Below are 24,767 nucleotides of genomic sequence, written 5' to 3' on the forward strand. Positions count from 1 at the left end.
TCGGGGCTCGTGGGCCTCTGCAGCTGGTCACATGCTCATTTGTCTCAAAACAAGGGTGTGCCAGGCCTCGTGCAAATCCTGTGACCCTGCCCCAGAGTGAGTCACCCCCAGCCCAGAGGAAGTCTAGCTCTTAGCATCCCCCAGCCCCACCCTCACCAACAGCTGGTGTCCCAGAAGCAGGAGCTCGGGACAGCCGATCTGTAACAGAGGGCACTCTCCTCACAGGCCGTGAGGTCAGCAGGCAAACCCACTATTCCTCTGGAGATGTTCCCACTGGCCTGGCCACTCTGGACCTTCATCCTATCTCCTTTCTCTCAGAACCAGGTGAACACCAGTTCCTCCTCCCAACCCCATACTAGCAGGGCCACGGGGTGAATGGCTTGTGTCCGAGTGTCGTGGCAGTCGTGTCCAGTGTGCCCCCCCCACACATGGTGCAGGCCTGGGCGTGAGCTCAGTGGGCAACAGTCTCAGAGTCTCTCACAAAGGGACTGCACACCTGCCACCTCGTGACCTGTATATGCAAAGCAGACATGGCACCACAGAACAGGTCAAGGGACACATGAAAATGAGCCAGGACTGTGACAGTCCTAAGGAGGACCTGTGGCAGTGGACACAGCCCTGAGGGGGGACATGTGGCGGTAGACGTATCACCTGAGAGGTGATAATGTGGCGGCTGAGACAGCCCTGAAGGGGTGATATGTGTCAGCGGATACAACCCTGAGGGGTGGAGCACAGCCTGCTGCTCCCTGGCAGATGGGGAGTGGAGGGGCACCTGCCCCCTGCCTGTTCTCCATTGTAGGGAGCCATTTTACCTTACTGATCTTATCCTGTCACTATTTGTTTAATCACTAGCTAACCCCATGCCACACCTAGCAAAGGTTGCCACTCCTAATCTTACTGATCTTATCCTATCAGCATTTGTTTATTACTAGCTAAATCCCGTGCCACACCCTGCATTTCTGTTGGGGGTCCTGGCACCATCTCCTCCCAACAGGGAGGTATAAATACTGTAACTGCCATAGAATAAATGCCTTTTCTCTCTCCTCCGGGCTCTGTGTCTGTTCTTTCGGCTGCGCCCTACGAAGGGTTCGCCCTGCTGAACAGAACGAGACCTCCACATCGACTTCCACACTCCATGGCTGACAGGACCCTGCCCGGCCCTCACTGCTCCTACCTCATGGCTCCTCCCTGTCGGCGAGCCCTCCTTCCACATCTCCTAGCTGTGGGACACACTCTGTTTCTTTATTGAGGAAGGTACCAGGGGCCACGTGAACTTTTCCACGAAGGGGCTCCCTCGGGATCCGGTGCCCCCCAGGGTGGTATAGATGAGTTGTGCAGCTGCGCCAGCCTCACTGACGCTCATGGGGCTGTGAACAGCTGGAGCTTCCCATCCAAAGAGGCCGTGATGAGCTGTGGGGACAGAGACACAAGCCGTCACTTCCCTGGCAACACCCATGGGTGCTCAAGAGCGTCAGCTCCCAGAGACTTTCCACATCATGGACACTAAGATGCTCATCTGTCACTGACGGCCAGTCACACCAAACCCCGTCTGCTGCCCTTCTCACACTGAGGGGAGCCCGGCTGGAGCTTCTGCCTACCCAGTGCTCTGTTCCCCATTCCTTCTGAGGCGCTCTCTGGGGAAGTGCTCGCTTGAACACATCTGATTCTTCGTCCTGGGGCCGGGGTGCGGGTGGGTATAGCAGCGTAGATTCTGCCTTAGGCCTCTCATGGGGACTCCACAGGGGCACGGGGCAAGGGTGCTGGCGGCTCCCCTCCATGAGGACACACACCCTGTCTAGAAGCTTTGCCGTGACCCAGCACTCCTGATCCCATTTCACACCACGTTTCTGGCCTCGTCATCAGAGCAGGAGCAGTGAGCGACAGAAGCCTGTGGTCCCCAGCCGGCCTCGCTGTGCCCCCAGCCCCAAGGGGCTTCACAGAGCCTCGCCCCTGCCTCGCCCCATCATCCTCCGCCTTCCACGGGCCCCATGAGGGCGGATGGCATGCCAGCTGGTGAAGGAGCATCCGTCTTGCCCAGGCTCCCTCAGACCACAGAGGCTGCGCGAGGTGGGCCGCACAGGGGGTCTGAGTGGAGACTGACCCTGTCCCAGCCACAGCAGCACCTAGAAGTGTCAGCACATGGGCAAAATGTCTGGTGCGTCCAGAGCTTTCTGTGAGGCTGGGGACACAGGACGGCCACCAGGCCTTGGTGGCGGCACTCAGCAGCAAGCTCTGACCTGGAGCACTGCACGGGACAGGCCAGGGAAAGCAAGCGACAAGCCAGAGACAGAGCAGGACACGCGTCCATGACGGGGCTCCCGAGTGCCCCACTGGACCACACATGCTGGCCCTGGAGCACCACGCAACACGTGTGACATGGCTCTGCCCTGGGCTGTGTTTAGTTCTGGGCTGGAGAAACTGAGCTTGTGTTTCCAAGATGGCTGCAGCAAAGTCCGACTTACCTGGATACACTACATGTGGACACCAGAGTCTCTCCGGTGGGGCCTGACGCCTGGCAGTGAAACGCTGCCCGCTCAGCACACAAGCAAGACAGGCCGAGGGCCAGGCCAGAGTGAGGGCCGGCCCGACGCCCAAAGGCCCAGAACAGGAAGAACCAGCCCAGACCTCTGTCCAGGAGCACAGGGAGGACAAGCTGCCTGGATCAGTGGCGCTGGCCCCATGGACACCCTGAAACAGGGGCACCGAGCACAGGCCCCTCCGCGGGCTGTTTGCTACGTGACTTTCTCCTTCCAGGGCTGGGATTCGCCTGTCGAGGAGTCCTGGAAGTGAACCTGAGCTTGATGACAGAAAGCCCAGCTTCTGCCCAAGAAGTTCTGAGTCTGTTCCACAGCTCTCCCGGCCAGCCCCACACAAGGCGTGTTCTCGCGCTCCGTGTCCAGCCACATTATTCCTATTTAGGTGTGAGGGCAAACTAAAGACATTTCAAATACACAAAGATTCAAACACAAAGACTGTCTTTCAGAACCTTACTCAGAGACACAGAGGCCACAGAAAAATATCATCAAGAACAGGGAACCAGGAGAAAGAAACCAGGTACAGAAGATTCAAATGGTGGCAATGGCCCACACCTCCTGCCACAGGGCACGGAGCCGCCCCCTGGACACACTTGCTCTTCCTGGGGAAAGCAGGATGTGGTGATCTCAGGCTCGCTCACCAGAATATGCTGACCAGGGTTAGGTCAGAGCAATCACACAAAGTAGGAATAGCAAGAATACACCCAAAGCCTTGGGTAATGTTCTCAAGATTTAATCAACCTGCAGACAGATAAAAAAAAATTTAAGAATCTGAGTATTAAGGTATTAAGAAGGAAACAGCATTTGTGGAAGCAAGTCTGGGTAACAGCACCAGACACTGTGGTTGTGGAAATCTTCCACTTAGACACACACACACACACACACACACACACACACACACACACACACACACAGATGCACGCACACATGCACACGTACACACCAGGTTGATAAACAAAACCCAGCTGGGAAGAGAAGCAGTACACGGCACGAGAATGCCACTAAGATGCAGGTCCGGCGAAGACACTGCATTCAAAAATGTGCAGAGAAAGTGAGAAATGGTAGGGGAGCCAGGGGGCTGCTCACTGGAGCCCAGCCAGGGGGCTGCTCACTGGAGCCCAGCCAGGTGCCACCTGAGCACGTGGTCTGGGGGCAGTGTCTGCTGCAGCCCTGACATCCCTGAGCACAGCCAGGGGAGGTCCAGTAGTTCCTGGAGCTGCAGGGTCCAGCCACACCACACCCTCAGGCCCGAGCACTGGTGTGCAGGCACAATTGGAGGAGTAACCCCAAGGTCCCTTAAGCATGACTTGGGAGCCCCCCTCCCCATAAAAAGACAAAACCGTACAAAGGACAGGAGGTGGCTATGAAATCACAGAACAAAACAAAATCCCAGGAGACCAACTTATTCTAGTCAGTAACCACACCAGTAAGAACAGGAGGGCCTGGACCAATGTAGGCACCTCCTACATCGACTGCAGAGCAAAGGGCGCTGGAGGGTAGGAAACAGGACAGGCTGGACCCCTGTGGCACGCATCTGCCACCTCCTACCAGACGCTGTCAGAAGCGTGAAGCAGGACCCTGACACACAAGCAGAGAAATGGAAAGAGAGTTTTAAAAACACACAATTGAAAACTGCAAGACTTAACCAGAAAGAAGTAGGTCACTATCCCAGGGACTGTGAATCACGATCTCTGAAGCAGCATATGAATCATAATCCTTGGAAATAATTAGAAGTCACATGTTTGGGAAGGCAAAACACAAAAAGAATGCATTCCTAAGCCACTCATTGAGTAAAAGTGGAACTTTCAGGGAGATTTAGGAACAGTTTCAAATGTATTAAATAACGCACTTGATGTGGGATCTGTGGGCTGAAACAAGTTTTGGTCCTTCAGAGACATCGACAGCCTTAAATGCAAACATTGAGGGGGAAAAGGACACGCAGAGGCACAGCTGCGGGTGCAGCAGGACAGCTGCACAGAGAGAGCACCCCTTCCGGCAGAGCCCTGTGGGTGGAGGAACACGAAGGCTGAGGGGTCGCCCACAGTGTCCAGGAAACACCACCATCTTAGGCTCTTCCCATCCCCCTGGACACTGCTTTTCTCCAGAGCCCCAGACCAGCAGAAGCATGTCCTGGAGAGCACGAGCTACAGACCCCACTGCTTAGGGCACAGTAATCTTCCTGTGTTGTTTCTTAACTGGGTGTTCTGGGTCACACCCAATTGTGTTCATGGTTTACTCCTGGATCTATGCTCAGGGGTCACTCCTGGAGGGACTGGGGGGGGGGAGGAACTAAGTGGTGATGGACCCCAGGTCAGCCACATGCAAGAAAAGCAACTTCCCCGATGTACTATCTCTCCAAACCTGTTAATGTTCTTTCTAAATATCTGCAACATGTTACATCTGAAATGTGTGTAATGTGTGTTTTCAAGGTTTTCAGAGAAAACTTCCTTCACCAGCAAGACGGGAAATAGAGCTCCATCTTTTGCCTGAACAGATGAATGAGCCGTACATGCTTCCCCAGATGAGACCTGTGTCTCTGATGAGGGGGCCGTACATGCTTCCCTGATGAGACCAATGTGATGGTATCAGAGGCAGGAGTGGTCCTTGCTGTCTCTGATTCCATCACTGATCATGTCTACTAGTTTCACTTCACTTGTCACTTGTCATCCCATTGATCTTCGATTTGCTCGAGTGGGCACCAGTAACGTCTCCATTCGTCCCTGTCGCGTGCTAGTGTAGCCCAATGGCATTTGCTCGCTCCAGGAACAGGAAGATCCTCAAACCATTTGTTCAGGGTTTTGACGAAGAAATCTGACCATCATATAGGTGGGCAGCCATGTATTTTTTTGACGCCCCAACATCAATAACAGCTCTAGTTCAGCAGTTGTCTCTAAATTGCATTATGTGTCTGGCCCATGTGATTTTCGATGCCATGGCAAACGAGACACCGTCCCTAATTCTTGATCGCTGATGAAGGTCGGAACTACAGATTCCTTCTCTCACTGAAATGCGACCCGAGTGGCCGCACGTTTGTGTGGCTGCTCGGCTGCTGATCGACCACAACCCGGAGGCCAGCTAGACTACTTTTTGTACCAGCAGCTGCTTTCAGAAATGTCTCTAGACTGTGAACTAAGCCATAGCCCCACACCAGACAAGAAGGGGAAGGTCTTTCTTTCTCGGCTTTTTTCCCCTTTTTGGGGAAAGACAGCGTGGCGTCTGCCATTTTCTAAGGACCACTAAGGAGGTATGAACTTGGAGGCAAGAGAAGAAAAAAAAATAGAGGTATGTACTTGCAACAGCGGGACGTGCGGGTGATCTCGGGACGGGGGCGATACCAGCACGCTCTCCGCTGAGATGCGACCCGAGTGGCCGCACGTTTGTGAGGCTGCTCTGTTGCTGATCATGGTCACGATCTGGAGGCCAGCTAGACTACTTCTGGTCCCAGCAGCTGCTTGCAGAAATGTCTCTAGACTGTGAACTAAGCCATAGCCCCATTCTGCCCCAGGAAGGGAAATGATGAAATTTCTAACATAAATCTCCCTGGACTTAGTTACTAAAATACTAAAATATAGAAATCCCAAACCGCGTAGCTGCAACAGCAGCCGCGCGACTTCATATCTCTTCATTCTCAGCAATGGAAAACTAATTATCAAATGCTTCCTTTTCAGCAGGGCTGTTTTTTTGGGGGAAACTCCAACAACAATAGTGAGTTTTGTGTTGAAATATGGAATGTAATCAAGGTAAAGAGAAAGTGAAGTGAAATTTATCAGCTATGCAGGAAGGAGTGGGGGCGGGGTGGGAGGTATACTGGGGTTTTGGTGGTGGAATATGTGCACTGGTGAAGGGACAGGTGTTCGAGCATTGTATAACTGAGACATAAGCCTGAAAGCTTTGTAACTTTCCACATGGTGATTCAATAAAATAAATAATTTTTTTAAAAGAAAATAAAAAGATGTGCTCAGAGCCGGAGGTTCTTTGTTCTCTTGACAACTTCTTCGATGCTCTTAAAGATGTTCCACACTGCTCTCTTCCTCCTGCACAGTTCTGGTGCCAAGTCGCTCCTCATGTTGAGTTCTCGACCCAGGTACACATAGCTGATCCATTCAGAGATGTTCACTATGTTGAGAACAAATGGAACATCAGGGACTAGTTTGTTTTTCATGAACATTGTCTTGGTGAGATTCAGCTGTAGTCCAACCTTTCCATACTTGCGGTCAAAGTTAGCCAGCATTTGTGCTTCTTGGCTAATGTTTGGTGTTATGAGAATGATGTCACCAGCGAAGTGGAGGTGGTGTAGTCGCTGACCATCTATCTTTACTCCCATTCCTTCCCATTCCAGTCATCACATGACGTTCTTGAGGGTGACACTGAAGAGTTTCGGTGAAGCGGTATCACCCTGCCGAACCCCTCTCTTTATGTCAATGATCACTTCCTTGGAGAATGGTGAGATCCTGGTGGTAATACAGCTCGCAGAGGATCTTGTTGTACTGAGTTTGAACGCCCTGTTTGGCTAGGGCTTCGATGATTGCTTCAGTCTCAACAGAATCGAAGGCCTTCTTTAAATCTATGAATGTTAGATGGAGCAGCATCTCAAGATTCTTGAGAAACTTCAATGAGCTTGGTCACTGTGTGGATATGGTCGATCGTTCTGAATCCTTTTTGGAACCCGGCTTGCTTGTATAGTTGTCCTTCGTCTAGTGTCCTGCCTATTCTATTCAGGATGACTCGAGTGAACAACTTGTAGACAACCGATAACTGGCAGATTGGGTGATAGTTCCCCACATCGTGGATGTCTCCCTTCTTGTACAACAGAAAGCTCCAGCTTGTTTTCCATTGGGACAGAACCTTGCATTTGGACAGGTAGCGTGTGAAGAGCTGAGCCAGTGTATTGGCGAGTACTGGCAGCAGATTCTTCAGGTATTTGGGTCTGACCTTGTCTGGACCGGGTGCTGTATGCTTCTTTACCAATAAAATGGAATGTCAGATTTCAGAAGGGAGGACGTTGGGAACGACATATCCATCCTGTGGATTTGGTATGTGGTCTGGTGGATGTGGCTATCGAAGAGATCCAAGTAGAAGTCATGAGTAATCCTCTCCATTGCCCTTCTGGAAGATGTGATAGATCCATCAGGATGTCGGAGGGCAGTCATCTTGGTCTTGTAGTTGGCGAAGGACAGGCGAGTGTTGCAAATACTTTTCCCAACTTCTGCCGCATTGGCCAACACTGCTGCTCTTCTCTCTTTGATTTTTTTTCTTTTTGGGTCACACCTGGCGATGCACGGGGTTACTTCTGGCTCTGCATTCAGGAATCACCCCTGGCAGTGCTCAGGGAACCATATAGGATGCTGGGAATCGAACGTGGGTCGGCTGCATGCAAGGCGAATGCCCTACCCGCTGTGCTATTGCTCCAGCCCCTACTCTTCTCTCTTTGAGGTCTTCCTTTATTGCTTCTCTGCACAGCTTTGTAAGTTCAGACATTAGCTTGTGATTGCCTTTGGCTCACGCCAAACCACGTTGGCAAATGAGTTCGAGTGTTTCCGAAGACAGGCGTCTGTTTGTGGCTTTCCCACTCTCGGCATTCCTCGTGCAATTATGGAGGTGCTGAACCAGTCAATTGTATTTCTTGTCGATGTTGTCAACAACTGCATCTTTCCACGTTGCCGCAACAGTGCCAAACAACTCCCTGTGGTGGTCATTCTAGGAGTTCTCTTCTTAAACTTAAACTTTGCAGTTCTTTCTCCCTGCTCCATGAAGTAGAATTTTGCACAAAGGAGACAGTGGTCTGATCCCGTTTTGAATTTTGGGACAACAGCGACATTGGTCAGGTAAAACCGTTGATTGAATATGATGTGGTCAATTTCGTTGTGGAACTGTCCACCGGGAGACTCCCATGTCCAATGTTTATATTCAGCCGTCTGGAACTGTGAGTTACCATGGATGGTCTTGGTCGACATGATGAACTCAGACAGTCTCTCACCCTGTTCGTTCCATTCTAGACCATGGGTCCCAGTGTGGAGTTCTTCGGGCGACCTTCTTGGTCCTATCTTGGCATTAACTCACCAACACTGATCTTGTAGAAGGTGTGGTCTTCTTTATAGAACTTCTCCAGCTCCACGTAGAACTTCTCAATTTCTTCTTCACCGTAGTTGGATGCTGGTGCATAGACAACGAAAATAGAAACTGCCAGCAGTGAGCCACATCTATTCAAGTATAATTGTCCAATTCGGTTTGTTAGGCATTCGAATGAATCAATGCTCATGGCCAAGTTCGTGTTGACAAGGACACGGACACCACTGATGCTTCTACTGTCGCATGTTCCGAGGAACAGTTCTTCTCCAGTGTCGAAAATGGAGTGATGTGATTGATGCCTTGTTTTAGTCAGACCAATGATGTCATACTTGATCTTCTGCGCTTGCACCATCAGGTCCTCGATGGATGCTTTCAATGCCAGCATACATGCGTTGAAAGTACAGACAGTCATTTTAGTCCTTCTTCGTTTTTGCAGCCTAGTTTTTCCCTGAGATTTTATCAGCCTTTCCTTGCTCATTCTTCTTAATGCTGCCATATTGGGGGCTCTTTCGGTGTCAGGCAAATGAGGCTCATTATTGTTACTGTTTAGGGGATACTGAATATGCCACAGGTAGCTTGCCAGGTTCTGCCGTGCAGGCGGGATACTCTAGTTGGTGAAAGAAAAGAGGAAGTCCTACAATTTGCTCTTCTATGGAGGGACCCGAACAGGACTGTGCTGAGTGAAATGAGTCAGACACAGAATGATCTCTTTCATTGCAGGATATAAAGATACACGGTAAGGGAATAACAAATACCCAAAGGCAACAGAAGTGAAGAGCATGAGAAATGATGGATGACGAGCAGTTGTAGGGGAGGGTTGATGAGCGAAGGGGTCAATGGTTGGACAAGCAGATAAGTGAATATGTGAATATGTGAATGGATGAATGGGCAGGAGGACAGAGGATGGGTGAGTGACTGGCAGGATGAACAAAAAAATTCATGCCTATAATCTTTAATCACCACAATCTTCAATTTTCAGCTTACTACCCTCCTAAAAGGAAGGTGAGCTCCTTATAAAGTGTTATGAAAGGAAAAGCTGAGTCTCAAAAGATCTTACATCCAGACAGAAATATCTTCCATCCTTAGTAGGAAGCTTGCCACTGGGTTACAGGGGACAGAGTGGGATGGGCCAGGGAAGAACCACTATGTCAATGACAGTGGGAAGGAAGGGGTCACTCTGGGTCAAGGCGAGGTGCTGAAAGGAGATAAAGTGACCTGCATGATGCCGTATCAGTAACACTGCAGACCACAGTGCCTAGAAGGGAAAGAGGAAGAGGAAACAGGGCCTTCCATGAAGGCAGGCCAGGGCAGGCGGGAGACAAGGACACGGTGGAAGGAAGTGGACGCTGGGGAAGGGAATGGTGCCAGAACACTGTGGGACTGACACTCAATCATGAAAATTTTTGTGATCCACGGTGATTCAATAAAAAATATTTAGAAAATGTCTTCACTCCGAGTCCTTCCAGCTGCTGCTGGGGAGTTTCCACCTACACCCCTTATGAAAGTGACTTTTCTGAAACATAATGAAATATGAACAGGCAAAGAGCACAAGTAAAACCTAAAAATTCTGACCATGTTTGCCCAACAAGGAATGTGCTCTATGAAAAGCAAATGCTTGTGGTTGATACCAGTATTTGGCTGCTCCTATCTGCATGAACAGACATTCTCAAAGCTGAAACATGTGGTGCTTCATTGCAGATGAGGAGAAACAGATGACCTTCTGTAGGATTTGGGTGATAGAGAATGTTACCATGAAGCCCAATTAAACAAAATGCTGCCCATCTCAGAAATGTAATTTCATTATTCTCATCCATAGATCTATGCACTAAAGAGAATGCACTCAAAATTGATTAAACTTTGAGAGTTAGTAACAAAAAGACTATAGTTACTTTTCCTTTCTTTTACATGAGTACATACATGATATTCTCAACTTTGCTTTCTGGTCCACAAACTCTAAAACAGTTACTTTATGGTACTTTACCTGAGGGAAAATAATCTTCACTCCTTGTTCTAGATATTGCCTTAATGACCCAATTGACAAGTGACAAGTATTTAGCTAATGGTTAGACAGTACACAAATATGTTACATTCACAGAAAAGTGGATGGATGGATGGATGGATGGATGGATGGATGAGGGAGGGGTGAGTGGATGAATGGATGGAGAAATGGAGAAATTTACGGATGGATGGATGAACAGATGGATGGATGGAGAGATGAATGGACAGGATGGGTGGGAGAGATCCATAGAGAGATGTGGATAACAATGGATGACAAGCAGGTGGCAGGGAGGGTGGATGAACGGAGGGGTCTATGGTTGGATGAGCAGATGGATGATAAGTGAATAGATAAATGGGCAGGAGGACAGAGGATGGGTGAGTGGCTGGTGAGATGAACAGAATTCATGTCTACAATCTTTAAACACCACAATCTTTAATTTTCAGTTTACTACCCTCCTAAAAGGAAGGTGAGCTCCTTATAAAGTTATGAAAGGGAAAGCTGAGTCTCAAAAGATCTTCCATCCAAAAGGTCCATGCTCATGTCCAGAAGCAGCAGTTTTCACTAGGTTTTTTTGTTAAAAGCATTTCAATTCTATTAATAGCAAAATAAGCTTTAACTGATACGAACACCAAAAAAAAACCCCAATTAATTATCTCCTAAATAGAAAACAAAAGCAGAGCCAATGGAATACATATTCTGGAATTGTCTTCACACAGTTACAACTTGTATCTTCAGCCAAATGTGAGAATTTATTCCCAGAGGCTGAAGATAGAGTCCTTGTTAATTCAGCAAAAATAGCTGTCTAATTTTATCCTTCCAATAATCTAATCCTTTGATTTCAATAATGAAAAGCTACTCTGAACTGGCATCCTGATGCAAGCACAGTGTACCCCGAGTATGAGCAGTCTCTGTGGAATCAGGGGTGAAAGCACATGACACAACCCACCCCAGCAAGCCGCACAGCCAGTGGCACACTGGTGAGCTCACCAGGCTCCACACGGCGCACAGGCACATCGCTGGTGAATCACAAGGCGCTGCTTTAGGCTGTCCACACCCCACTGTCTGCTGTTCCCGCAGGATGAGAAATACCTGACCGGAGAGTTTGGCGTAGAGCAGCTCGGGCGTTCACACTCACGCACCTGTGGCCCTGAGGCTGAGCCTTCGTATCCTGGGACCACACGAGGCTGAACCAAGCATCAGCTTTCTGCTCCTGCTCAGTCAACCCTTCCAATGAGCAGTGGAAAGGGCACCCCGCTTCCTGAGCCTGAACAGCCTGGTGTTCTTAGATGATCACGTACTTCAGTCTAACAGGACGATAGCGCAGAAGGATGACCCTAACCACTGAGCTCGGGGAGGCTTCAAATCACATGGTCAGGGGGCTGGAGCGATAGCACAGCGGGTAGGGCGTTTGCCTTGCACGCGGCCGACCCGGGTTCTAATCCCAGCATCCCATATGGTCCCCTGAGCACCGCCAGGGGTAATTCCTGAGTGAAGAGCCAGGAGTAACTCCTGTGCATCGCCGGGTGTGACCCAAAAACCAAAAAAAAAAAAAATCACATGGTCAGTTTCCTTGGCCAGGGTCTCCCGGAGAAAGATGAGCTGGAGGAAATGTGAGTATGAGCTCCTGGGGAATGTAGGAGTCTGTCCACCATGTATCAGGCAGCTGTCCACTATGCACCAGGGGACACCAGCGTGAAGGCCACTATGCACAGGTGTCCCTGGGGGGTTGTCATCTATGTACCAGGGGACCCCAAGCGGCTGTCCACTATGGACGAGGAACCCTGGGGGGTTGTCTGCTATGCACCACTCGCCAAAAGGCTCCAACTGCGAGACTTCCTTCCACACTAATGCAACGGAACCCTCTGGTGAGTTTTTCTTATTTAGACATAAGACTCAATGTGTTGCCTTTGATTTTATTAATGAGATTTCCCACATCTTAAGAGCTAAACTTGGAGGGGGGAAAACAGTTCCTGGCAGATATCTCTCAAACAAAGCCTGTGAAGGGAAGATCCAGAGACTGTGCCAACACGAGTCCAGACTTGGTGTTCAAGTTGGGGCCCCGAGGGAAAGGAGACAGAGAAGGCCGAGTCCCTGTGCGAGAAAAGCCACACGGAGTGGGAAGGGGGAAGCAGCTGCCCAGGGCCCATGGCTGCTGCGGCTCCAGCCCTTCCCATGGGCGGCTCATTCTCCAGTGCCCAGGAACCGGGCGTGTCCAGGGACTGATGCACAGTGTGGTCTCCAGTGTGGACTGCCCTGGTCACTGCATGGCCCAAATGTGGAGGCTTGCCCTGGGGGGGTGCCTACAGCACTGCGCCACGTCTCCGAGCAAACACACCGCAGAGCATGAAGGCAGGGCTGGGCGTGGCCCTAGAAGCCCAAAGGTGCTCTCTGCGCCTGAGTCAGGTGGTCACAGCTGAAGCCCTGGGCCTGGGAGGTGGGGACACTGATCACATCCCTGATGGCAGAAACAACAAGTTCTAGATTTGGAGTGGACAGTGTCCAGAACACAAGGGGGCAGGTGTGGGGGGCAGAGCTGGCCCAAGATGTGCCAGCAGGCTGGAGAAGGTTCTCCAACAGTGGTGGAAGCTGGAGGCAGCTGTTCCTCGACAGGTGTGTCCCTGCAGGCCAACCAGACCCTGCCTGTCCTCTGCCCAGAAACCCAGTGCCTGAGGCACTTTTATTTTTATTTTATTTTTAAAAAAATTTTTATTAATGAATCACCATGGGGGTACAGATACAGGTTTACATATTCTCGTGCTTGTGTTTCGGTCATATACAGCTTGAGTATCTATCCCTCCACCAGTACCCGTTCTCCACTGTTAACCCCATCATCCCTCCCACCCCCTCCCACCCCCTTCACCCCGTTTCCCTCCCCACTCTGCCTTATTGGCAGAGCATTCCCCCGAGGCACTTTTAAAGATACTGCAGAAACAGAGACCCGTCCCAGTCAGGCTGGCGGAACAGAGGAGATGACAGGAGAGGAGCAGTGAGGGGTGCGGAGGAAGTGCAGAGGTATGAAGAGTAGTACAGGCGTACAGGAGTGTGCAGGAGTACAGCAGCAGTGCAGGGATGCGGGGAGCAGGGCAGAAGTGTGTGGAGTAGTGCAGGGATGTGGGGAGCAGGGCAAGGGTTCAGGGAAGAGTACAAAGAAGGCTCTTCTCAGTGAGGTTAGTGCTCCCCAGGAGAGCAAACCTGGAACGACACCTCCTCACCCCACTGGCAAACCAGCTTCCACATGAGAGGCCAAACAGCTGCACTTCTCAGATGACGGCACAGACGGCCTCCATGACTGTGGAGGAAGCACTGACAGAAAGGTTCTCCCAACTACCTTATGCTCTTCATGGAGGCTCGACCGTGCTCCACAAACATGGCAGACAGGAAGCAAGCGGAAAATGGCTGTGAATATGTGCCACTCAGGGTTGCTCTGAGCCTCCTGAGTCGGTGCTGACAAAGAACAGCAAACACCCACGGTGAACTGTGACACAGATAGGCACTTCATGGCAGAGGGCACCCTGGTCCAAGCAACACAGAAAGAACATTCTCTTGGGTTAAAACACACCACCACATGCACAAAGAGACCAGAATTGACAACACTGATGTTGCCGGAAGAACTGGAGCAGCAGCAACTCTCTGTGGTCACGGGGAGCCCACTGTCCACTCAGCCTCCTTGGCAAACCACAGAACTGAGCACAATACCCCAAGGTATGCCCAGGAATGCACCTTGTTTTTCAAGATCAAAGCAAAGAGAATACTGAGTGAACAGTGAGCACTAATAAAAACAAGAAAGATATGCATTTAAAAGTTTCATTCATGATAGGTAAGGCATGATTATTACCATTATGAGATCCAAATGTAAAATAAAATTTAATGCAATATTAAAAAAAGATACGCATGTTTTACTCATTTATTTTTGATTTGGGGGCTACATCTGGCAATGCTCAGGGCTTACTTGTGGCTCTTTGCTCTGGTATCACTCTTGGCAGTGCTTGGAATCGAACCCAGGCCAGCCATGTGCAAGGTAAGCACCTTACCTGCTGTCCTATCACTCTGGGCCCGGGGATGCATGCTTTAAAATGAAGAACCACTGAGAAGGCCAGGACAATCTGCACTAGAACGCTGATGAGCTTTGGGATAACCAGATAGCAGGCTGAGTGCAATCCTCATGGTGAGCCTTTGTGTCATGCACACGTGTTCATGCCCCTATCTCGATACACAGTATTCTCAACAAAAAAGAAAACTGGGACATATGAATTTGATAATACACCTATCTCTTGATAAAACAAAACTCTTCCCGGCAATGGTAGGACCCAACCTCCAGCAAGAAGTCAACCCTCTGTGCTCACAGCTGTCTCCAGTAAACCCATGTGAAGCAACTGACACCAAAACTGCAATATTGTCAGACCTTTCATTTACTACACTTTCAAAAACTACAACAAAATGTCAGTGAAACAAAGGTGTTTGCTCTCACTGCAGTGATACAAAAAAATTCATAGTGATATAAAATGAGGAGCCTAAATGTGGAGCCCAGATGTTGGAAATTAAGTGCCAAACTTATCAGCATCTGCTTAAGTTCTTTCTAAAATAATCATAAGTATCCCACAAATGTTGCCATTTGGTGAGCCGCTGGGGAGAGCTGCAGTGGCAGAGAGGGGCCTGGCCATGAGAGGCACTGGGTCCCACCTGCAGCACCACACGGCTCCTCAAGCACAATCAGGTGAAACACCACATAGACTTGTGGGTCACCATCAAGTGTGACAATCTATACATAAACCTATACATGAGTCACCATGAAGAGTAAAATCTATATAAACCCTGTGGATTAACATCTAATGTAGCAATCTACACATAATGGGAACCAGAGGAAAATAACTAAGAGTACAGTATCTTTGAAGGAATAATGGCAGAAAATGCCCCAAATATCATAAAATTACTAACCTATCTATTCCTGAACAATGACAGTCCAAGTAGCATAAACTCAACTACTACTACCGAACATTTCCTAATCCAGCTGTTCAAGAACAAAGCGTCAACCTGGACGGTACATCCTATAACAGGACCATCAACAGGCTCATTTCGCTCCTTCATGAGACCATGGCCACGGGGTTAGACTCAATGTGCTAGAAGTAAAAGCATTTCTTTTAATTTAATTTTTATAAAGTTATTCATAATAATTTATTACATTCAATATTCCAACCAATTAATTTGTGGAAAAGAGAAGGATTATGCTGCTCTAACAAAGTAGAATTCAAATAGATTTAACTGGATCCCTAGCTCCCCCAGATACTGGCCACAGAAAAGCATACTGAAGGTTAATAAGCACAGAAAATCTCAATGAATCATCTATGATGACCTGATTTTTAATCTCCCAATTCTCCTTCAATCTATTCTTGAATTGGTGAATTGCATAAAGCTGTAAAGTAAGCTGAAGTAAATACTCTCTTTCCCTGCCTCCTCCCTCCCTCCCTTCCTTTCTTCTCTCCTGTCCTTCCATCCTTCCTTTTTTCTCCCTCCCTCCCTCCCCTACTACCCTCCCTTTCCTTCTCTTCATGTCTCTCCCTCCTGCCCTCTGCCTCCCTCTCTGTGCCAGATGATTTCTTCAACCACATGCAATTGCACTGATTTTCTATTTTGAAAGCTCTATTTAGAATCACCAGACATATTACTGATATCAGGATTACACCACACTTTCAGATCCTCTGCTTGAGATGAGACCAGAAAAGTTAAATTGCATTGACAAGAATAGATTTACCTTCTATTCTTGTAGTGCTCAGTGTTATGAAATGTCTCTTACTTGATAGAAGACGGGGGTATTTAGTTTGATGGAATATCTTGACATTGTTTAGGATTAGGAATCAAGATATTCAAGTTATTTTTCTTATTCTGCAATTCAAGTATTCGCTTATATGATCTTGAGAAGCTGCTTCTCTAAGTTACCTCTTCTCTAAAATGGGGATGAAAATAGAGCTCTTCATTTATGCGTTCTACTGCCTAATGAGTATCAAATGAGATCCCTTGTGAACAAGTTCCCTGAAAACCAGAGTGCTTTGCAAATGTTAGTTTTGTTCCTTGGGTGTTTATTTAATGAAGTGCAAAATGAAGTTGCAGAAACTGGCTAGGGGTATTGTACAAAGTATTCTTGAGCGGTGAGGTGTGGGGAGAGATGATTTAGAGTAGACTGTCAGAATTTTAAAGGTTTATTTATTCTGAAATCTTATAGCCTAGTTCTCCCTCTGGGAGAATCTGGCTAGCAACCGAGAGCTTCCTGCCCACATGGGAGAGCCTCGAAAACTCCCCATGGTGTATTCATATGCCAAAACCAGTAACAATGATGGGTCTCATTCCCCTAACCCTGAAAGAGCCTCCAATGCAGCATCGTTGGGAAGGATGAGTAAAGATAGGCTTCTAAAATCTCAGGGCTAGGACGAATGGAGACATTACTGAGACCACTCCAGAAATTCGACGATCAACGGGATGCTGCTGCTGCTGCTGATGATGATGATTTGCTCTGAAATCTTTTGTACATGTATCTTTCTTACCTCCACTACCCAGACACCACCATGCTCCAGGCCACTTTCCAGACACTTGGGCCGAGGCTCACGCATGAGTGAGCCCAGGGATCATACCCAGATGACCCCACCCTACCGGCGCCAGATAAATAACTTCATTGGCCGACCTCCACTACCTCCACTACCCAGCCACCGCCACGCTCCAGGCCACTTTCTGGACACTCAGACACATCATAAGACACTTAATACCCATTTTCCATAATTACTGCACCATATTTGATAAGGTTCAAATATGGTGTGAACCATGGGAACACCTGTAAGGGCAATTAGAGGCCGCCCTATAAGTGTCCATCCATCTCGAAGAGCCTGCCAAGCTACCGAGAGTATCCCACCCGCACGGCAGAGCCTGGCAAGCTCTCGTTTGCCAAATTGTCAAAAATCAGATGGGCTGGAGACGTAATGCGATTTAGAGACGACTGCTGGACTAGAGCTGTTATCAACTGGATTCCACGGGATGTCAAAAGACCGTGTGGCGGCCCACCTATGAGATGGTCAGACTTCTTCGTCAAAAGCCTGAACAAACGGTTTGAGGCTCTTCATGTTCCTGGAACAAACAGATACCACTGGGCTACACTAGCACGTGACAGGGACAAATGGAGACGTTACTGGCACCCGCTCAAGCAAATAGAAGATCAATGGGATGACAAGTGATACAAGTGGTCTTTTCTTAATTTTATGTTAATTTGGTATTAGGAACTATTTAGTGTACCTTTCAGCAGGGGTCTAATCATTCAATCATCTGCACTGAGTAACTAGAATCAGATCATCTTTTATATATATGTATACATACATATATACATAGATTTTTTTTTGCCTTTTGGGTCACACCCGGTGATGCACAGGAGTCACTCCTGGCTCATGAACTCAGGAATCACTCCTGGCGGTGCTTGGGGGACCATATGGGATGCTGGAAATCGAACCCGGGTCAGCCGCGTGCAAGGCAAACGCCCTACCCACTGTGTTATGGCTCCAGCCCCAGATCATCTAATGTTGATTATAGTTCCTAGTTGACATTTTTCTGAGGGAATGTACAGTTCCTGGGAATGAAAAACAAGATATGGGAGACCAATAATTTTGGAATATAGTATAGGTCACTGAAAGGTAAACTAATAAACTTGATATATGAGATAAGGCCAGAAGGTAGAATAAAGATGGATGGAAAAGGAATACCAGTATCTAAGATAAAGACAGAGTTTTAATTTCATAGTGTTTGTTTTTTCTGTATTTTCAAAGTACCAGGTAAAAATATGAGCCATACTAACCTTTTTATCCATTAGAATTAGAAAGTTTTTATTTCATTATAGAGGAAGTAGAAAAGTCTACCACAAGTTTCAGACATTTGTTTTTAACTTCTGCACCACTTTCATCTTTTGAAATAATAGTAGACTCACACAGTTACAGAGATAGAACAAAGAGATGGCGTGTACTTTTACCACTTGTTCCCCAATGGTTTCTTCTTATGTAACTCTAATACAGTGCCAAACCAATAATTTGACAATAGCAGTATGCATATATGTACGTAATTGCCATCACATTCAAATACAGAACTGTTTCATTAAGGACTGTCCTCATGCTATATCCAGTTAGTTATCTGCTATCCCTAACCTGGAAAATGCTATTTCTATTCCATATCCAGAATTTTGTCATTTTGCAATATCATGTGAGTATATAGAGATTCTCTTGCCCACGCACCTGGCTGTCTTCCCCAGGGCCTCCTTGAAGGGGATGGGCTCCAGCTTCCCTCCCCACCCCGAGCAGAGCTCCCGGCAGCCAAAGACCTCCGGAGCCTAGACACAGCCATGCTCAAGGCCCCTCTCCACAACGTTCGGACGAACCTCATGCATGAAGGAACCAGCAGAGGAACCCAGGTGTGTGGGACCCAGGGCTGAGATCTCCAAGGCTGCTCGGATCAGGACTGGGCCTGCTCTGACCAGATTTCCCATCTCCCAGTGGCTAGGTGGTCACACCCAGGGACTGCCCCCATGCTGTGTAATCCTGTCAATGGCCAGCATCCAGAGACTTAAAAGCAAGCTCCCAGAAGCACGTGGCCGCACGATATCTTATTAGCCTACTCTTCCCTCTGGGAGAACCTGGCAAACTATTGGGAGTTTCCTGCCCCCATGGGAGAGCCTCGCAAGGTCCCCATGGTGTATTAATATGTCAAAACCAGTAACAAGCTGGGCCTCATTTCCCTGACCCTGTAAGAGCCTCCAGTATGGCATCGTTGGAAGGACAAGTAGAGAGGCTTCTAAAATCTCAGGGCTTGGACGAATGGAGACGTTACTGAGACCGCTCGAGAAATTCAACGATCAATGGGATAATGATGATGATGATGATATGACCCTTTGAGATTTTTTTTATTCAGAGCCGTACCCCTGAGATTTTATTCAAAGCTGAACCCCTGAGACTGTTGCTTGTTTCAAGAGCTCTTTCTCTTCCTTCACAACTGAGCAGTATTCAGTAGTATGGGTGTATCACAGTGTTCATCTATTGTGAATATTTTTACTATTTCCAGTTGGGTGAATTTAAGTGAAACTTCTATAGTTATACACAGGTTTTTATGTGGACTTTAGCTACCTCCATGATCTATTTCTTTCTTCAGACATTTAGCATTGTCACTATTTTGTATATACTTTGAAAAATTTTCTTCAGATTATGAGATTGATGTGCTGCTAAGAAGACACATAAAATTTGGACAGGAGCAATAGCACAGCGGGTAGGGCGTTGCTCGTGGCTAACCTGGGTTCGATTCCTCCATCCCTCTCAGAGAGCCTGGCAAGCTACCGAGAGTATCCGCCTGCATGGCAGAGCCTGGCAAGCTACCCGTGGCGTAGTCGATATGCCAAAAACAGTAACAAGTCTCACAATGGAGACATTATTGGTGCCCACACGAGCAAATTGATGAACAACGATATGACAGTGCTACAGTGACAATATTCCAACATCAATTCCACCATCATTACACCTTTCCACCATTATTTTTTAGAATTTTCCCACCACCACCCAAGACTGCCCCAAAAGCAGGTCCTAAATAATTTATTTTGTGTTGCTTATTATGAATAATCTGCAAAAAATGATCCAAAAAGTTTCCTTAGAGGAAAGTGCACGGTGATTGTTGTATCTCACCCTGGAGCCATTAAACCCTTGTATAAGAGATTACTAATATGTTGTTACAGGCTGAACCTTGTGTGCTAATATATGTAAATATATATATATATATATTTTCAAGATTGGTTGCCTTCTAAACTTCACACCCATCAAATGTGGTGTGCAACTCTTGTTACATCAGCGGCGTAGAATATGAGATGGGGGAGGTTGCTCATCTGTGAGAACCTGGAGATTCTGGTCACAAAACCCGCATGCCTGAGTTTTTCAGCAGATTCAGTCTCATGGATGAGGCTCATCCTGAGCTTTTGGAGACAGGCTGTGAGCATGGTGGTTTGGGTTCTGGAGGCTTCTGGCTGCCGGGCTCTACTGAGGCAGATGGTGGAACTTACCCGCTCCCCTCCGGGGTACCTGGTATGAGACTGGCATGGGGTCTGAGGCATCTCTGCAACTTGCTGCTCTCTTCCAAGGTTTCAGTGTCTCTGGATCATGGCCATTAATGAACTTATATGATGCCAGAGGCAATTCATGGCATGACTACCAGGCTCCCAGAAGAAGACAAAGATTGGGGAGATTGCAAAACCTGGAGTGAAAGTACTTTTCAGGAACTATCTCCAGGGACTAGAGTGACAGTACAGTGGGTAGGGCATTTGCCTTGGACGCAGCTGACCCGGGTTAGATTCCTAGCATCCCATATGGTCCCGAGCACCACCAGGAGTAATTCCTGAGTGAAGAGCCAGGAGTAACCCCTGTGCATCACCGGGTGTGACTCAAAAAGAAAATAAAATTTCTGTATTCAGTACATAATCAGAAATATACTCAGCATATTTCTAAATCTTTCTTCTAAAATGTAGGAGAAGTTAAGATGATTCCAGGGTCAACTCCTGGGAATATATCCTGGAGAGGCAAAAAGGTATAGTAGAGATGGCATCTGTATTTCTATGTTCATTGCAGTACTGTTTACAATAGCCACAATCTGGAAAAAACCAGAGTGCCCCTAAACAGATGACTGGTTAAAGAAACTCTGGTACATCTACACAATGGAATACTATGTAGCTGTCAGAAAACATGAAGTCATGAAATTTGCATATAAATGGATCAACATGGAAAGTATCATGTTAAGTGAAATTAGTCAGAAAGAAAGAGACAGACATAGAAAGATTGCACTCATATGTGGAATATAATGTAACTGAGAAGTACAAGTTGGCAATGATGCAACTTCTGGCAGATATCTCTCTGGATTTAGTTACTAAAATTCTAAAATACAGAAACCCCAAACCGTGAGGCCACTAAGTGTGGTCACTCGATTTCATATCTCTTCATTCTCAGCAATGGAAAACAAATTATCTAATGCTTCCTTTTCAGCAGGTCCGACTTTAGGGGAGAGACTCTCCAAACAATAGTAGTGAGTTTTGTTGAAATATTGAATGCAATCAAAGTGAAAGTAAAGTGAAATTTAATAGTTACACAGGCGGGGGGGGGCTATGAGTGGGGGGGCTAGGGGCGTGGGGGGGCTAGGGGTGTGGGGGTGCGGGGTGGAGCTATACTGTGATTCTTGGTGGTGGAATATGTGCACTTGTGAAGGGATGGGTGTTCGAGCATTGTATAACTGGGACTTAAACCTGAAAACTTTGTAACTTTCCACATGGTGACTCAATAAAAAAAGTTTAAAAAAAAAGATGATTCCAGGGTCAGCTGATGACCAAGATTTCCCACAATAAATGCTAATGGGCCTTTAGACTGATAGGAAAACAGTGGGTGACAGTTTCAAAGCCCACACAGAGCACTAAGGATGCCAGTAAGGGCAAGCAACACAGCTAATACAAAAACAGAGTGGAAATAGATTTCCAGCATAATTCCTTTTATTTTCTAATTCAGCTGAAAGACATATACAATGATGAATGAAGAAGAACAATCATTATAAATCTATTCTGATGGACAATCAAAGAGATGCTACAAAATACTAATATTGGGAATGAATGGGGACTGACATGAACCTTATGGATAAATGAATAATTACATGACAATAAAGACAATAATCTAGATGAAATGGAATAATTCCAAAAATACAGGTTGATTCTCATCCAGGGCACCCTGGGGGGGGTCCCACCAACTGCCCCCAAATACAAAACTACAAACTACCAAAATCTATTTGAAGAAACATAAAATACTTATAGAGGCTCTTTGCTGAGCTGTGACCCGAGCGGCCACACATGTGCAGCCTCTCCGTTGCTGAATGACCATGATCCTGGAGGCCACCATTTTTGGCATCAGCAGCTTCTTGCAGAAATGTCTCTAAACTGTGAACTAAGCCATGGCCCCATGCCACCTCAGGAGAGGAAAGGTTTTTCTCTCTCGGCTTTTCCTTTCTGGGTGGCATGGCAACCGCCATCTTATAAGGTCCACTAAAGAGAGGTACGAGCTTGCAATTATGCAATTTCTGGCAGAAATTTCCCTGGACTTAGTTACTAAAATACAGAAATCCAAAACCACGTGGCTCATATCTCTTCATTGCCAGCAATGGAAAACAAATTATCATATGATTTCTTTTCAGCAGGTCTGATGGTGGGAGGGGGGACTCCAAACAATAATAGTGAGTTTTTTGCTGAAATATTGAATGTAATCAAAGTAAAGAGAAAAGTAAAGTGAAAATTATCAACTACACAGATGGGGGGATGGGGGAGGAGAGGTATACTGGGGTTCTTGGTGGTGGAATATGTGCACTGGTGAAGGGATGGGTGTTTGATCATTGTATGACTGAGACTTAAGCCTGAAAGCTTTGTAACTTTTCTCATGGTGATTCAATTAAAAAATAAAATAAAATACTTATAGAGTGTGATTTAGTAAATGTAATAATGTTAATAATAAAAATATAAATTCTCAATTAGATATTTTATGAACAAATACTCAAAATATAAAGACTATAAAACTAAAAGAAGCATCAGATGTTATCAAATTTTTTAAATATGAAAGAACAGAAGCTCTTCTCTCTTTGAGGTCTTCCTTTATCATTTCTCTGCACAGCTTTGTGAGCTCGGATGTTAGCTTGTGGTTGCCTGAGGCTGTTGCCAAACCACATTGGCAAATGAGCTCAAGAGTTTCCGAAAACAGGCATCTGTTTGTGGCTTTTCCATTCTCGGCATTCTTTGCACAGTCATGGAGGTGCTGAACCAGTCCATTGTATTCCTCGTCAATGCTGTCAACGATGGCATCTTCCCACATTGCCGCAACAGTGCCAAAGAACTCCCAGTGGTGGTCATTCTGGGAGTTCTCTTCTTAAACTTAAACTTTGCAGCCTGTTCTCCACACTCTGTGAAGTAGAATTTTGCAAAAAGGAGCCGGTGACCTGATCCCGTTTGGAATTTTGGGACAACAGTGACATTGGTCAGGCAAAACCTTCGATTGAATATGATATGGTCAATTTCGTTGTGGAACTGTCCACCAGGAGACTTCCATGTCCAACGTTTAGATTTGGTCTTTTGGAACTGTGAGTTATCATGAATGGTCTGGGTCGACATGATGAACTCAGACAGTCTCTCACCCTGTTCGTTCCATTCTAGGCCATGTGTCCCAATGTGGAGTTCTTCAGGCGACCTTCTCGGTCCTATCTTGGCATTAAAATCACCAACAATGATCTTGTAGAAGGTGTGGTCTTCTTTATAGGACTTCTCCAGCTCCACGTAGAACTTCTCAATTTCTTCTTCATCGTAGTTGGATGTTGGTGCATAGACGACAAAGATAGAAACTGCCAGCAGTGAGCCACATCTATTCAAGCGTAATAGTCCAATTTGGGTTGTTAGGCATTCGAATGAATCAATGCTCATGGCCAAGTTCATGTTGACAAGGACACTGACGACACCGACGCCTCTGTAATCGTATGTTCCAAGGAAAAGTTCCTCTCCAGTGTCGAAAATGGCGTGATGTGATTGATGCCTTCTCGTTTTGATCAGACCAATGATATCGTACTTGATCTTCTGTGCTTGTACCATCAGGTCTTCAGTGGATGCTTCCAATGCCAGTGTACGTGTGTTGAAAGTACAGACAGTCATTTTAGTCTTTTTTTCTTTTGGCAGTCTAGTTCGTCCCTGAGATTTTATCAGCCTCTCCTTGCTCATTCTTCCTAATGCTACTGTATTGGGGGCTCTTTTGGTGTCAGGCAAATAAGGCCCATTGTTGTTACTGTTTAGGGTATATCAAATATGCCATGGGTAGCTTGCCAGGTTCTGCCATGCGGGCGGGATACTTTCGGTAGCTTGCTGGGCTCTCCGAGAGGGATGGAGGTTTTTAGGGTTACCTCCAATTGCCCTTACAGGTTTTCCCATAGTTTACACCATATTTAAAGCCCATCAAATATGGTGCGAAAATTATGGAAAATGGGTATTAAGTGTCTTTTAAAAAATTTTTTAAATTTTTTAAATTTTTTTTTATTGAATCACCATGTGGAAAGTTACAAAGCTTTCAGATTTAATTCTCAGTTATACAATGCTTGAACAC

The 24,767-nt window shown here is 46.9% G+C and overlaps 1 protein-coding gene across 1 annotated transcript in view; it reads right to left on the reverse strand.

Annotated features, from left to right (window-relative positions):
* Positions 1 to 1,287: 1,287 nt before the first annotated feature.
* WDR27 (WD repeat domain 27) overlaps positions 1,288 to 24,767 on the reverse strand; it is a 136,179-nt gene continuing 112,699 nt past the window's right edge. The window contains exon 26 of the mRNA XM_055136760.1: positions 1,288 to 1,410. Within this exon, the coding sequence (XP_054992735.1) occupies positions 1,360 to 1,410 (51 nt within the window). The 3' untranslated portion in view covers positions 1,288 to 1,359. The remainder of the gene's footprint in view (positions 1,411 to 24,767) is intronic.

The sequence above is a fragment of the Sorex araneus genome, chromosome 4 (assembly GCF_027595985.1).
Source record: "Sorex araneus isolate mSorAra2 chromosome 4, mSorAra2.pri, whole genome shotgun sequence".
Taxonomy (NCBI): domain Eukaryota; kingdom Metazoa; phylum Chordata; class Mammalia; order Eulipotyphla; family Soricidae; genus Sorex; species Sorex araneus.